Consider the following 16,441-nt stretch of genomic DNA (forward strand, 5'->3'; position numbering starts at 1 on the left):
AGTACCATATTGTCTTCATTACTGTAGCTTTGTAGTGCAGTCTGAAGTCAGGGAGTCTGATTCCTCCAGCTCCGTTTTTTCCCTCAAGATTGCTTTGGCTCTTCAGGGTCTTTTGTGTTTCCATACAAATCGTAAAATTTCTTGTTCTAGTTCTGTAAAAAATACCATGGGTAATTTGATAGGGATTGCATTGAATCTGTAGATTGCTTCGGGTAGTATAGTCATTTTCACAATGTTGATTCTTCCCATCCAAGAAAGGGCATGGATTTTCAAAAAGTTAAGAGAACACTGCTCTAGAGTAAGAACTTACAAAATAGAGACTTTAGGTAGAGCTGTGTTTGATCGATTGTCAACCTCTGGAAATAAATAAGTAAGTAAGTAAGTTAAAACTGCCTTGAAAGCAATTCCCCAACCTCAGGGTTTCATTTTAGAGAAGTTATGTGATAAGTAAAATTAAGGTCTCTTAGAAAATAAAGAATTAAGGGAAGAGTGATAAACATGACATTAAATGTATCTTTCTATGCCATAGTAAATAAAAAGTTCTAAAGACATTCATTTCTGAAACAAACAAAAAACAGATTTACTGTTGTCAGACGGTCTGCTTCAATAGGTAACCCTTCATTGTAATCACTGTTTGTCACTTCATGAGTGTGTGCCTTCGGTGCTCGTGGACCTCAGCTTATTCATCTGTAAAAGAAGAACAACAGTTCAGCGACAAAGCTCTTAGCAGGTGCTTGGGGCATCAAGGTCAGTTAAACCCTAATTGGTTAGTGAAGGAACATAGCTGCCTGGAGATGATCTGAGGCAGGGTGTCCTGTGTCATTTTATACCTGTTTTAAGGGTTTTAACTTTTCAAACCGGCCCCTATAGGTTTGAAATGTAATGTATTTTTTAGTAGTATTCTCCTTTACAAGTCTCTGCAAAATGTTCGTGTAATTACTAGATATTTTCATAAAAATTACCTCCTTCTCTAAGGGCACTTGTCTTTTGGGAGGGCTAGAGCTCTCTGCCTTGCCCTGTAGGCCTGCCTGGAGAGTCTTTAAAATAGGGCAGTGTTTCTGATTTGTGTGCGTTGTTTAAAGCAACTAAATGGCGTTGCACACATATTTGAAAGTATTGAGATTTTATATTTGGCTTTTACATATGAAATTGTTAATACAAAAGTGTGGCTGACGAAACCTGTTTCCCAAGAACAACCCCTTCACTTATACAGCTGACATCCAAGCTCTTCTGGGCTGATGTTGCCGAATGGGGACTGATGCCTAGAAGTATTTGGCACAGAGTTTTTACTGACTTAACCTTCCTTTCTCCTACGGAAAACAAGTACCTGTTGTTCAGTCCCTTCTTTTTCCCCCTCTACTTTCAACACTCAGCCATTCTTACATCGAGAAGTCTATTATAGACACACGTTAATCCTGTTTCCCTTCTCTCTTTTGAGCTCTTATCTAATTACTCTAGGAAAATGTCCCATTCTTTTTTCATCCACTTCATTCATTCAGCAGATACTCATTGCATTCCTGCTTTGTCCCAGGCATTCCTTACACACCTCTTCTTCCTTCGTTTTATGTGAGTCAGAAAATAGCTCTAATCATGGCTGAGTATAATAGTAGGTTGAGTAATATAGAAGCTTCTGTATTTACAGATAAGAGGTTCTGCAAGGCTGTTCCTAACTAAGCTTACTCATGAGCAAGTCCATTGTTACTAAGCTAGGCTTCTGTTTGCAAGCCAGGGATTCTACAAAATAAGAGCATAGGACAGTTCTTTAAAACTGAGCAAAACAGCCAGTTGTTCCAAAATAGACCAAATTCTGCTACACTAAAAACTTTTAGAAATAAACTTCCCTCTTTGACAAAATGCCTGAGGAACTCCTTAAATATAATGTCCAACCCCATCCTTTCTGTCTGCTTTGTTGGGCAGCTGTGAATTAGCTTTGAATCATCCATAGCCATGAAAGAAGTTCTATTACATTTTCCAGCTACCTCATGACTTTTGTTGTGAAGATTAATAAAGTAATTGTGAAAATTGTCTGGCACACAATAAATAATGATGGAAGTTGCTGCTAATACCACTGGAGTATCAGCTCTGTGTAGCAAAGACCTTTACTCACTGCTGTATCTTGGCACATGGTACATAATAGTGGATGGATAGGTGGATGCTCCTTATTGTTACCTGTCACGAAAATTATAGAATTCCACCTGAAAACAATAAAGTGAAAGGAAGCTGAGTCCCGGTACAGAAAAGGTTGTTTTAAGTGGCCAGCTTGAATCACAGGGTCAAGCAAGTCTGCTAAGTGTGAAGAACACACATACTACAACATCTGTTCACCAGGCTGTTCCATGGCTTCCCCTACTCTGAAGTTCCTCTCTGTCACCCAGCCCTCTTTCTTCTGAATTGTACCCTCCCCATCTGTGTTACCTCTTTCTCGTTTCTCTCTCTGACCCTGGAATCTCTTTAACTACAGGTCTTTTCTTGAATGGTGTATTTGGGGGGTCTCTCTACCCAATTTTCTCTCCTTGTCTCTCTCTTTATTATATGGCATAGATTTTTAAAAAATAAACATATATAAAGATAAATGTATATTTAATTGAGGGGAATTTTGTTCCTAATTCTAAAATAATTAAGTAGAGCTTTTTTTTTCCTTTGAAAAGAAACGAACTCCTAGAGTTACTTTACCTTTGCAAGGCGTCATTGATTGTATTTTGCTCTGTTTCTTTAATAGAAGGGGAAAGCTTTCTACTCCTGATCTAGGCTCCCAGCTTGTAGAGTGTTATAAAATTTGTCTTAGGTTCCAGCAATTTTGCATCTAGAAATACCCCTTTGACCATCTTCTTTAATTCTGGCTACTTCTGCTTTCCACTGAGTTACGGTAGTTCATTTCTTTAATTCCTTCTGTGTTCATCTGAGATCCTCTTCAAAAGGTTGCATGATTTTTCAGCCATCAAAATGCGAAAGAGCCTCTTTGGGGATTATCCTTATCATTGTCAGGTTATTTTAGTGGCATAGTTCTCTGTGCAGATCTCAATATTAAAATTGTTCTATAGCATATAACACACACGCATTCTTTTTTTTGAAAGTCCCTTATTTAGAGATGCATAGGTCCTGAAGAGATAATTCACTGAAGTAAAAAGAGGGCCTTCTCTAAATAACATGGCACCTAGAAGTCAAAATAGATTGTCAGGGGCAAATGCTGAATAGTCCTGGGGCTTCAGATTCCAGGCAGAGTCTCTTCCTGTTGTGTTCTTTTCATTGTGTAGTTTGACTGGTAGCTTTCCCTTCATGGACTGCCCCTTCCCACCACCTCTCTGTTCCCTACCCCAAAGTCCATGCAAATCAGGACTTCCCTGGGGGCACAGTGCTTAAGAATCCGCTTGCCAACGTAGGGGACACGGGTTCAGTCCCTGGTCCGGGAAGATCCCACATGCCTCAGAGTAGCATAGCCCATGCGCCACAACTACTGAGTTGCTCTAGAGCCCATGAGCCACAACTGTTGAGCCGATGTGCCACAACTACTGAAGCCCACACACCTAGAGCCCGTGCTCTGCAACAAGAGAAGCAACCGCAGTGAGAAGCCCGCACACCACAACGAAGAGTAGCCTCCACTCACCACAACTAGAGAAAGCCTGCGTGCAGCAACGAAGACCCAACGCAGCCTTATTTATTTATTTATTTATTTATTTATTTAAATCCATTCAAATCAAAAGAAAAAGCTGTATCAACCTTTGGGTATTCCTTTTAAAAGATATATAAAGGTATATATAATGTAATGTACACATAACATATATGTAAGTAACTAAACCTTTGTTTACTTTAGAAAAGTCAGAAAGAAAAAAAGACTGTATTATTTCAGTGGCTTTTTAAACATCTGTTCCCACTAGAGGGCATTCTTTCTTTGATTTTAGTTCATAGCTTTTATGTACAACATTTATTTTAAGAACTGCTAAATATTAAGGTGAATACTGAGGGTATGAATGCTTTCAGATATACCTTTTATAGATGGGGGTTGTCAGATATACACCATTCTTCTTATGTAAGTTTCACATGTGGCAGTATCAAAATTGAGGTTAAGCTATACTTCCTAGCATTTTTGTTTGTCTTGTTAGGTGAACTTGATCAAATGGGGAATCACAAATATCCCACCATAACTTTAAGATGTAGCTTGTGTAGCTATAGATGTGGTAAATATATATATACAATGGAATGTTATTCGGCCATAAAAAAGAAAAGTAATGCTATTTGCAGCAACACAGATAGACCTAGAAATTATCATACTGAGCAAAGTACGTCAGAAAGAGAAAGACAAATATCATATGATATCATTTATATGTGGAATCTAAAATATGACATGAATAAACTTATCTACGAAAACAGAAACAGACTCACAGATATAGAGAACAGACTTATAGTTGCCAAGGGGTGGAGGTGGGGGAGGGATGGATTGGGAGTGTGGGATTAGCGGATGCAAACTATTATGTATAGGATGGGTAAACAACAAGGTCCTACTGTACGGCACAGGGAACTATAATCAATATTCTGTGATAAACCATAATGGAAAAGAATGTGAAAAAGACTGTGTACATGTATAACTGAATCACTTTTCTGTATAGCAGAAATTAACATTGTAAATCAACTACAGTAAAAATTTTTTTAAAAAGATGTAGCTTGTGCTAGTTGCCATTTTACAAGGTAGTGATTGTCCGAATTTGTTTATGACAGTATGACTACAGCTAGATTATTCAAGGATGAGTTGCATATTTTATTTGGTTAACTCAGTTTTTTCAGGGTGTATATATAATAGTATAGAGTAAATGAAACCTAACATTTTTTGAATCCAGGAGATCTCAGTGCTAACACTCAGTGGTTCTCCAGCCTTGCCTCTCAAGGCAATATTTTATTTGACAATATTTGAACTCTTGTTTCTATTATAACATGATACTTTTCTATAGGAACTTTAGTTCTTAGCATCTTAAATATACCTTATCAATATCTCACCAGAAGAACTTCATTCTACCTATCGAGGAATTGATCATTTTATATATGCCACGTATATGTTCTGTTTCAGATATTCCTGGGCCTCCTGGTACCAGGTAGAACACTGTTATTAACCAAGGGACTGTGCATTGAAGTGCTGGCTTGTTTTCCCTCATAGGAAAGCACCTGTAGTAGACACGAGGGAGCAGATTTTGTTAGTCTGTGTTATGAAGTGAATTCTGACAGACATACTTGGAAGCGATTGTTTTGAGTGAGAAATCTGGGGTCCTTTTTAAAGCTAAATGAGATGTAGTAATTTCAGGTCGGGGCAGAGGAGACTGGGTTGCTGGGAGAAACTGTGGCCGAGCCTATGCATGCTTCTATGCTGTTATTTAGAGACGTTGAGCTACTGTCAAGAGAGAGGTGGCACGGAGTCTTCTATAAAGTGAGATATTGACTAAAGCTTAGGATGGCAGATTGGAAGTATTAAACTGGCAGAGCTATTGCAATGAGAGGGAGTAGCAGGCTATGTGGAAAACTATATGTGATAAAATATTTTTACTTCCCTGACTTCCTGTTCATAGTACACTCATCACCAAAACAAATCCTCTGTAACATACTTGCTGCCATAGATTATTATGAAGTCACTCTTACTTATCAATCTGTTGTGAGAAATCCTGCTGAGAAACCTAACATAATGGTTAAGGATCTGACTGAAATATATATTTGTGTTTGAAATAATGACCTTGAATCATAAAAGTTGTTCGGTGTCTTTCAGTGTTTCAGAGGTTAAAAAAAAACTTTTGGGGGACGGGGGTGCGGAGGGAAGACACGGCTTATGGTATCTTAGTTCCCCAACCAGGGATCAAACCTGGGCCCTCAGCAGTGAAAACACTGAGTCCTAACCACTGGACTGCCAGGGAATTCACCAAAAATATACATTTTAGAAATGATTCCATCGAAAATAGTTAATTCTTTTTTAAGGAACCCCAGTCTTAAAGGGCTAACAGTTGCTGAACTCAGGCTGAGCAGTAGGTGAATCCTGACATCACTTACCATCCGCACCCTTTAGGGGAGAGCATTTAGATTTAGACAGCTTCGGATTTTGTCAGCCAGGTAGAACAGGCAAGGGCCAGGCATCATCGGTGTGTCCCTGCTGAAAATGATGCCGTCTTTGGCAGTATCACCATCCGCAGTCACCTCAGGCTTTGTGCGTTGATACTTGGTGGTGGCCATCCCCACCACAGAAAGGAGAGTGGGACCCACAGACTAATGTCGGATGGCACACACCAAAAAGTTAGTGTTCCACACTGCGCTCACCTTGCTGGCACCTCTTTAGCTCAGATCACACTACATTTTGTTTGACAAAGTTATTGTACCCTATTACATTAAACTTTCATTTGCGAATCTAAGTGGATACTTACCCCTTTTCTGTATCTTCCGCGTCCTGCTTAAAGCACTGCCATGCTGGGAGCCTTCCTGAACAGGCAGGCTTTGAGGTGGTCCGCCTTTTCGCTCGTCGCCGTTGCAGGGAAGCCTTCTTCATCCACACCATTTCTCCTTTTTGCTTTATTTTTCTCCATGGCACTTATCTTCTCACTTACTTTATAACTTAGTTTGGCTTTGTGCCTGTCTTCACCCACTATTTTAGGCTATCATTTATTCTTTTTAAACTCATTCTATAATGGACTGTTGATGGGCCTTCGGGTTGTTAACAGCCTCTTTTTTTTTTTTTTTTTCAGTTGCGAAAACAGCTGTGAACATTCTTTTATAGTCTTCTGGTGTGCCTGGGCAAAAGATTCCCCAGGGAATAGATTTAAGAGTGACACTGCAGTCCTAGTGATTGTACATGTCTAACTGGACTAGGATATGAACCGAATTTGCGAGGTGGTTGTGTTGATATGTGCTCCCCCCGCAGCGCAGAGGTGTTTCTGCTGCTCCTTGTCTTCGCTGGCACTTGACATCAGTAGACGTCTAGGTTTTTGCCACATTTTAGATGTAGAATGATAGCTCATGATGGTTTTATTTGCGCTTCTTTGGTGACTAATGAGACTGAGCATCTTTTCCTATGTTTATTGGTCATTTTTGTTTGTTGTTCTTTGTAGTGCCCACTGAGGTCTTTGCCCATTTTTCTATTGGATGTTGGTCATTTTCTTACTGATATGTGAGAGTTCCTTCATGTATTCTGTATACGTAACTTTTGTCTGTCACATATGTTGTATTTATCACCAGTTTCTGGGCCTTGTCTTTTCCATCACTGTAGGGTATTAAAAAATGAGGGTAAAGTCTTAATTTTAATGTGACGGGATATGTCTCTTTATGATCTGGGCCGTGTGTGTGTGTGTGCATAAAGAAATTGTTTCCTTCTCTGAAGTCATAAAAACATTCCCTTACATTGTCTTCAGAGATTTTTTTCATTTTCCTGTCACATTTGTCTTTAAACCATCTTGAATTGATCTGTGTTTGTGGGATCTGTGGAAGAGATCCAGTTTTACTTTCCCCATGTATAGGTGGTCACCTGTGCTGGTACCATTTATTGTCTACTCCATGCTTTCCCCGCTGATCTCTAGTAACCTTACTGTCATAAAACAGATTTCAACATGTGTGCATGTGTTTGGGGAGCTTTCTATCCTGTTCCTTTGGTCAGTTTGTCTCTATGCCAATACCATTCTATCTCAATTACTGTAGCTTTATAATAGCTCTTGCTATGTTAAGCAAATCCCTCCATCTTGTTATTCTTCAGGAATATCCTAGCTATCTTAACCCTTTGCATGTTGTGTAAAAATTTGAGTCAGCTTATCATGGTCCACAAAAAAAATTCTTCAGGAATATCCTAGCTGTCTTAACCCTTTGCATGTTGTGTAAATTTTTGAGTCAGCTTATCATGGTCCACAAAAAAATATTCTTCAGGAATATCCTAGCTATCTTGACCCTTTGTATATTGTGTAAAAATTTGAGTCAGCTTATCATGGTCCACAAAAAATTCTTCTGTAATTTTTTTTATTAGAATTGTATTGAATCCACGGATCAATTTGGGGAGAATTGATATTTTATTATGCTGAACCTTCTAGTCAGTGAGCGTGGTATTTTTATTTTTTAAAGCTCTTTAATGTCTTTGAACACGTTTTTACTAATTTACTTCATAAAGGGCCGCATATCTTTGGTTGGGTATAATTACTCATAGGCACTGCAAGTGACATAATTTTTTTATTGTGGTAAAATATGGACAACATAAAATCTATCATTTTAGCCCTCTTTGCATGTACAATTCAGAGGCATTAGTACATTCACATTGTTGTGCAGCTGTCATCACTGTCCATCTCCAGAACTTTTCATCATCCTGAACTGAAACCCATTAAACTATGCTCCCCATTCCCCCTTCCACCCAGCCTCTGGTAATCACTCTTCTGCTTTGATTTTGGGTTTGTTTGTTTTGTTTTTGTTTTTCTTTGAATTTGACTCATCTGAGTACATCCTATAAGTACAATCATAAATGGCATTTTAAAAATTTATTTGTCTTTTTTGGAGTGAAGAAGTCAATATTTTATAAAATTGGTTTTTGTATTTAGCTACCTTGCTTAAAATACTTAATTCTAATAATTTAGCTGGGGTTTTCTATATAAACAAGCATATCACGTGTGAATAAAAGGCTTTCCTACTGTTCAGCAGCTCGTTGAGTTTTAAATTTTTGTATATCTAGATATTTGGTTCATTTTCAAACCTGTTGGTTGCCTCTTCTTTTCAGGCTCCTCTTTTATTTCTTTTAAACTGATATTCCATTCTGTTATAAACTCTTTGCCATTCTGATTCTGCTGTCTGTTTCTGCTACTTCTTTCTGATATTTTGTTTTTTGTTGGTATTTTCTGTATCAACTGTCATTCCTTGAAATTTAATTTCTACCTGTTGCTTGGTGGCAGTGCTAATTCAAGACCACTTTAAATTAAATTCTTGGCCCTAGAACCATTTGGAAGTCTGAATTTAGGCTCTCCATTTATAAGAAGTCTGGCGGGGGCGGGGGGGGGTTTTTGTTGTTATGTGCCTGGGGAGAGGAGGATTTCATGGGCAGGTTTTGTAACCCCCTAGGGAGGGTTTCTAGTTCATCCTTATATTGAGGGTATGTTAGGGTCTCAGCTTTGTGAGGAATTGCCTGTTCAGACATCCTACCATGGCAGATCTTGGTCTTTGCTTCCTGTGCTTTGTCCTGCAATGCTATGAAAATCTAAGCTCAGATTTTTCCAAATAGATGCCCATCTGCTTGAGTGATTCCAGTTACCCATTCCTCTTTAACTTGGTTTTTACCCTCTTGCTAGTTCATCAAGGCATCTAAAAAGTTTTTTTACATTTTATTAAACATTTTATTTCCATTAGGAATGTAAATCTGGAACAAATCACCATATAGTTGGAAATTTCTATATCATTTTTTTAAAAATGTGCTTAACTTTATTTTTTTAAAAGATTTTTTTGATGTGGACCATTTTTAAAGTCTTTATTGACTTTGTTACAATATTGCTTCTGTTTTTGTTTTGGTTTTTTTGGCCTCGAGGCATGTGGGATTTAGCTCCCTGACCAGGCATCAAACCTATAACCCCTGGATTGAAAGGCGAAGTCCTAACTACTGTACCACCAGGGAAGTCCCAGAAATTCCTATATCATTTTACTATGTTGTTTTTAGTCATTTTGGAAAGGAAATCTGGGGTTAAATGTGCATCTTTTTATTTATAAAAATGAAGAGTGGCCTTTTGCGGCTGCTAATTAATGATGTTTCTTTTGTTTTTAATAGGTGTCAGCTGTGATGCATGTTTAAAAGGAAATTTTCGAGGTCGCAGATATAAGTGTTTAATTTGCTACGATTACGATCTTTGTGCATCTTGTTATGAAAGTGGTGCAACAACAACAAGGCATACAACTGACCACCCAATGCAGTGCATATTAACAAGGGTAGATTTTGGTACGTATGTAATTAAAATTTTAATGAATTATCATTTAGAACTTTGTGTGAATGCATGTGAAGCAGTAAAGGCAAAATGTTCTAAAACTGTCCTCGGTAGCATACATGAGGCTCCAAATTCATTACAAATAACATGAATCTTACTTTTATGTTCTAAGTAATTTTTTCTCTTATAGTTTATTTACGAAAGCCATTCAGAAATAAATACAATCAGCAAGGTATGAAATGGAAGCGTGCCTCAGTAAAGAAGAAGTAAAGTTTAAACTGACTTCTTGCTAACAATACAGAAATCTTCTTGCTCTAGTTATCAGGAAGCAAAATATTTCTACAGTTGATTAGAAGGCATTGTCAATTCATAAGAAAAGCTTTAAATGTTTCATGCTGTAATTTCTTACCTAGACAACACTTGTTATTATTGGTCTGATTATAGCCATCCTAGTGGATGTGAAGTGGTGGTATCGCATATGGTTTTGATTTGCACTTCTTTGATGGCCAGTGATGTTGACCATCTTTTCTAGTGCTGATTAGCCATTTGTATATCTGCTTTGGAGAAATGCCTATTCAGATCCTTTGCCCATATTTTTTAATTGGGTAATATGTTTTTTATTGTTTTTTAATAGTTCTTTGTGTATTCTATATACAATTTCCTTACAGGTGAATGATTTGCAGAAATTTTCTCCCATTCTGTGGGTTGTCTTTTCATGTTCTTGATGGTATGTTTTGAAGCACAGAAGTTTTAATTTTGATGATGTCTAGTTTATCTGTTTTTTTCCTTTGTTGTGTTTTTAGTGTCATATCTAGGAAACCATTGCCTAATCCAAGATCACGAAGATTTAAAACTATGTTTTCTTCTAAGGGTTTTATAATTTTAGTATTCACATTTAGATCTTTGATCCATTTTGTGTTAATTTTTGTGTGTGGAATGAGGTAGAGGTCCACCTTCATTCTTTCACATGTGAATATCCAGTTGTCTCATTGTCACTCTACCCAGTGAATGTCTTGGCATTCCTGTTGCATATCAGTTGACCAGAGGGAAGGGGAAGTTGGGGATGTTGGTCAAAGGGTACAAAGTTTTGTTATGCAGAAGATGGATAAGTTCTGGAAATCTAATGTATAGCATGGTGGCCATAGTTAACAATATTGTATACTGGAAATTTTCAAAGAGGATGGATCTTAAATTAAGTCTTCTCAGCACTCACACACACAGTGATAACTGTGTAGAGGTGATGAGATGTTAATCAGCTTAATTGTGGTGATCTTTTCACAGTGTATACATATGTGAGAACATCAGGTTTTATGCCATAAATATCTACAATTTTTGTGTGTCAAAGATATGTCAATAAAGCTGTTAAAGAAAAATCAATTGACCATAAATGTCAGTTTTAATTTCTGAACTCTCAATCTGTTCCATTGATTTATATGTCTGTAGGCCAGTACCACAGTGTCTCAATTACACAATAAGCTTTGAAATCAAAAAGTGTGTCTTGCAGCTTTGTTCTGTTTCAGCGTTGTTTGGGGTATTTTAGATCCCTTGAATTTCATGTGAATTTTAGGATCAACTTATCAAATTTCTGCAAAGAAGCCAACTGGGATTTTGATAGGAATTGTTTTGTATCTGTAGATCAGTTTGGAGAGCAGTGTTATTAAGTCTGCCAACCCATGAATGTGGGATATCTTTCGGTTTATTTAGGTCATCTTTCATTTCTTTCAACAAAATTTTGTAGTTATCAGAGGATAAGTTTTACACTTCTTTCGTTAAATGTATTCCTAAATGTTTTTTTCTTTTTGCTATTGTAAATGGAATTTTTTTAAATTTTTATTTTGGATTGCCCACTGCAAGTTACAGAAAAATAATTAGTTTTTGTGTATAGATCTTGCATCCTGCAATGTTGCTGAACGCCTTTATGAGTTCTAATAGTTTTTTAGTGGATTCGTTAGAATTTTCTATATACAGAGTCATGTCATCTGCTAATAGAGATAGTTTTACTTCTTCCTTTCCATCTGGATGCCTTTCATTTCATTTTCTTGCCTAATTCCTCTGGTTAGAGCCTCCAGTAAAGTATTGAATAGAAACGGCAAGAGTGCACATTCTTGTCTTGTTCCTGGTCTTAGGGGAAAAGCATCCAGGCTTTCACCAGTAAGTATGATGTTAGCTGTGGGTTTTTGTAGATGCCCTTTATCAGGTAAGGAAGTTCTATTCTTTTTTTTTATATTTTTCTCCACCTACCCCAAATTCACCTGGCAAGTCTTATGCATATAATAAATGGTCAATGTATATGTAATAGGTAAATATTTTTAAGATAGTTTAAACCTCCCTAATAATGAATGTGAACAAATCTGTCATGTAGTAAACTCTTTCATTTCCTCCTCTTACAAAAATGATCATATCCTCTTAAGTATTTGTTTCACGAGATCTTTGTAATGAAGTGACATATATACTAAGTGTGCTTTCAATTGTATTTCCTTTCGTGCTATTAATGGAGAAAAATAGACTTATTCCTTGAAATGTGTTAATTGGGCAAACAAATTATTCCCACAGACTCTCACTAATTGGTCAGTTCTTCAGTAATGAAATTGGGGAGAGTATGTTGTGGTAGTTCCCCATTCAAGATAGCACTTACAGGAAATGAATGCTTAGGGTCCTTCCTGCTGTACGAATGGTATGTTCTGTAGACAAATAGCTGCATCTGGGAGTTGGCATATTGATCATTGTCATCTGTTCTTTCCCTCTGAGCACTTGTGTTCTTGTATGTGATACATCCTACTGATTCTTTGTGTTGACATTGGTGTTGCCACAGTATATACAGAGATAAGGAAAAGAATAAATTACGATAAAATTAGAACAAGATGTGAAATTAGAGATGTTTCAAAATTAAATGAAGGGATAAAAAGCTGTTTGCTTGCTTTTCTCTTAAGGCTATAGTGGCAAGTGGAGAAGGCATTTCAGAAGAGTGGCATAGAGTCCTCTGGAGAATAGGATGTTACAGATGTAAACAGAGAGGTACCTAAGCATTCCTTGACAGAGTGAGGTTGTTGGTGGACATTTCAGGCACATTTTTTTTAAAACATCATTATACCATATGATTGTATTTTTATATGTTTAAAAAATGAATAATAATTATTTTTCAATGCAGTTTCACTCTGTTTTTCAGATTTGTACTATGGTGGGGAAGCTTTCTCTGTAGAGCAGCCACAGTCTTTTACTTGTCCCTATTGTGGAAAAATGGGCTATACGGAGACATCTCTTCAAGAACATGTTACTTCTGAACATGCAGAAACATCAACAGAAGTGGTAAGTGAAGCAGCCATGTGCCTAAATGATATGGTAAAGTACGTTATTTCCAACATAAGTAAAGCCATGACACTATTATCTACCTCCTGCTAAGTGTACTGATACTGTTTGCATGATAATTGTTAAAATTATCTTTTAACAGCAAATTTTACACATCCTAGGGGGCTGCATGTGTACAAGATAAGGCCCCTTGTTTGTCCACACCAGCCTTTCTTGCCCTGTTGCTAAAAGCACAATGTGGAATCTTAACCAAATTCAGGAGCCTTCAGTAAATGCATGGTGAAAAGGTTTAAAGCACTCCGACCTGCAACACATCTCTTTTTATAGTATTTTAGCTGCCTGATTGATTTTTCTTCTGTAAGGAAAGCTTCACAAGGAAATTTTAAAATCTTTGGTTATATACTAAGTAGAAATCCATTGTCACATCTCATAGTAACACATCACTGACCTTACTTGTTTTTCATTGATCGTATCTGTTGCTTCATACATCGAAGCTTTGATGTCCCTAGAGGTTCCTCCTACTCTGATCTTTGCCAGTGGCCAGGGACCCAGCATAATACACAGAGAAAGTCTTGCCTTAAAAGCTTTTTAGATATTTTACTTGACATCTGAGTCAGCACATATCCAACTTCAAGAAATGATGAGTACACCCCGAAGAGTCCCCTTCCTCTGTTGACCATTGATAACAGTAGATAAAGTGAGCCATGAGGGCTAGAACTGTGGGTGCGGAACTTGGAGAGTTCGGGCACAAGCAGTGGCACGTTGCTTCAACTTATAAGCCCCTGAATGCACTCAAAACAAGTGAACTGAAACTCAAGAGAAATAAAGCAGTGTATCCAGGGACGTACAGCTAGTAAGGGGCAGAGCCAGAGTCCCTCTGGGTTGTAGAGTACCTACTTAACCACTGTCCTGGTCTGCATTACAGCCCTGCTGTTACAGCTGTGAGGAGTGCAGGCTCACTCTCATTCCCACTTACCCTGCTAGTTTGATGTTAAAGTTGTTATAAAATTTGTAGTTCACACAGTGGGTAAATTTACATTATATAGTTCTCAAATCAAACTTTACCGTCTAACAGGTCAGAAATGCTCTCATCTTGCACCTTGGGGAACCTCAGAACACTGTTGTCACATTTTACTTGCATTCTTAACTTGTTCTTTTTATTCTACAAAGGTGATTTTGCTTCCTTTTGGAACAGTCACAGATAACGGTGTGAAGAATGCTCACTTGATTGCATCTCTGGTCTGGTTGTTGTGGGAAAGTTGGAATAATCTCTCTTTGATTTGAATTCTGTTAAGTTTGAGCATTTATTCACCTAGATATAATAAGGAGTGGTTTCCCTTTTGTAAACCAGGGATTCTTAAAATCATTATTATATTAGCCAGTAGGCCCCAGTGTAGTACTTTCATCACCCCATTGGGATGGGACAATGTGTTAGTTTTCCGCGTCTAAAATTGGAGAAGCTAGTGGAAATTCAAGTCCTCTCCATGAATGAAATGCTAATTATTCCTTTTCAAAAATGAGAATCAACCACCAGCAGCCTTGCCCTTATTTTTACCAGAAAGTAAATACTCATAATTTATTTATACTCTTTGTACCTGATACACAGTTTGAAAATTAAATACCATCTGCAAATAGTTTTATGGTCTGCCTCGCATAAGTTGTGTTCAGTTTTATGCCTTCATTTAATTCCCCAACTTTTGGAACATAGCTCAAGGCAACAGCCATACTGTTTTTTCATATTAGTACTTGAGGAATATGTTAAGGATTTCTTCCTCCTCATCAGCTCTCAGTCTGCATGAGCACTGCAGCTGCCTCACTTCCCACCGATAGCACACCCAGACGTTTCAGAGTGAAAAATAGCAAGCAGGCAAGAATCTTTGATACGAAGGTGCTTAGTTCCTTGAATCATGTAGGTCACGTCCTAGATCCCGGGCTGCCCTCAGCACGTGCTGACTGCTGTCCGTGCTCAAGCATTGCTGCCTGTGCCGTGCCAAGTGTTTAGTATCTTGAATGCCTCTAGGTATACGTGCAAAGCATGTTATCAGCTCTGATGTGTTACAGTTATATGTAAATGTCCATGTGATATTACTGTGTGTCCCCTCTCAACACCCGTCCCCCTATGTTTTGTCAAGTCATGGTAATTAAAACATTTTTGAATTCTGGAGTTCTGGAGTGACTCGTGTCATTTTGGTAGGCAGGGAATTAGATTCACATAATACCCAACTGTACTTCCTTTTCTAGTCCTGTTTATATTTTTCTTTCTGAATGCTCAGTTTGCTATCCTTCTTTGCCCCTGCATTTCCTGCATATGACCTCTGTACCATCAGCTTGTACCTTCCTTTAGGACTTAAGGATCTCACTCCTCTAACCAGCATCCTTTTGAAACATTTAGGGGCAAGAGGATATATCACTGCAGATATTAGTGTCACCACTAGTAAGTATTTACTGATACCTGACATAGCTAGTAAGAAAGTCTATGGAAGGTTAACTTTTAAAATAACTTTGTAGTCCTTGTGTATATTTTTGTCTCCTTTTTCAACTTGGGACTCTAAGGCCCCAACCTAAGATTTGCCTCCCTTCTTAAGATGAATTTAAGAATACTCAAGAGGCTTTTGATTTTGAAGATATGGAGGATCCTTCAAAACTAGATGTTATGAAAAACAACACCTGACATAGAATGCATAGTGAAGCTGATTAAAGATTTTACAAGTGAATTGGGTCTAGTCTCAGGAGTCTTTTTATAAACACCAAATCTGATAAACAGTGTGATTTTGAAGTTAAGCACAAGTTCTTAAAAACCCTCATAGTTATGAAATCCGGTAGATTGGGACAACTAACTAGTTTTTGATTGTGGGAAGAATTAAGTGGGGAAGCAGCACAGTATGTAATTATCAAAATCCATCAAACTGATAGTAGGAGTGAGCACTGGAGGTCAGATGGAATTGCAAACGTGAAGGAGCTGTTGAAGGAAGTGGTAGGAATGTGAAAGAAACCTGGTGGGAAAGCTTGGAACATAAAAACATTAAGTGTGACTCCTGAAATCTTTCTTGAATCTTACATTTGAGCTGACTTGCACTGCAGCTAATTAGAAAGCCATCAGGGATTTTTGTTGTTGTTTTTAAATAAAACGTACCTTTTTCTCTAATTAATGATGCGTAATTAATCTCACAGTTTTTTGTTTAATAAATCTCTTGCAATTTATATTAAGAATGTTATGCTTTAAAAGGTAAAAG

General features: G+C 37.6%; 1 protein-coding gene across 2 annotated transcripts in view; it reads left to right on the forward strand.

Annotated features, from left to right (window-relative positions):
* Nucleotides 1-16,441, forward strand: part of KCMF1 (potassium channel modulatory factor 1) — a 72,451-nt gene that overhangs the window by 34,605 nt on the left and 21,405 nt on the right. For both annotated transcript variants that reach the window (XM_057741899.1, XM_057741898.1), the window contains 2 exons: nt 9,749-9,916; nt 13,069-13,208. In XM_057741899.1, coding sequence (XP_057597882.1) covers nt 9,749-9,916; nt 13,069-13,208 — 308 coding nt within the window. The remainder of the gene's footprint in view (nt 1-9,748; nt 9,917-13,068; nt 13,209-16,441) is intronic.

Source organism: Hippopotamus amphibius, chromosome 7, assembly GCF_030028045.1.
Source record: "Hippopotamus amphibius kiboko isolate mHipAmp2 chromosome 7, mHipAmp2.hap2, whole genome shotgun sequence".
In the NCBI taxonomy this organism is placed as follows: Eukaryota; Metazoa; Chordata; class Mammalia; order Artiodactyla; family Hippopotamidae; genus Hippopotamus; species Hippopotamus amphibius.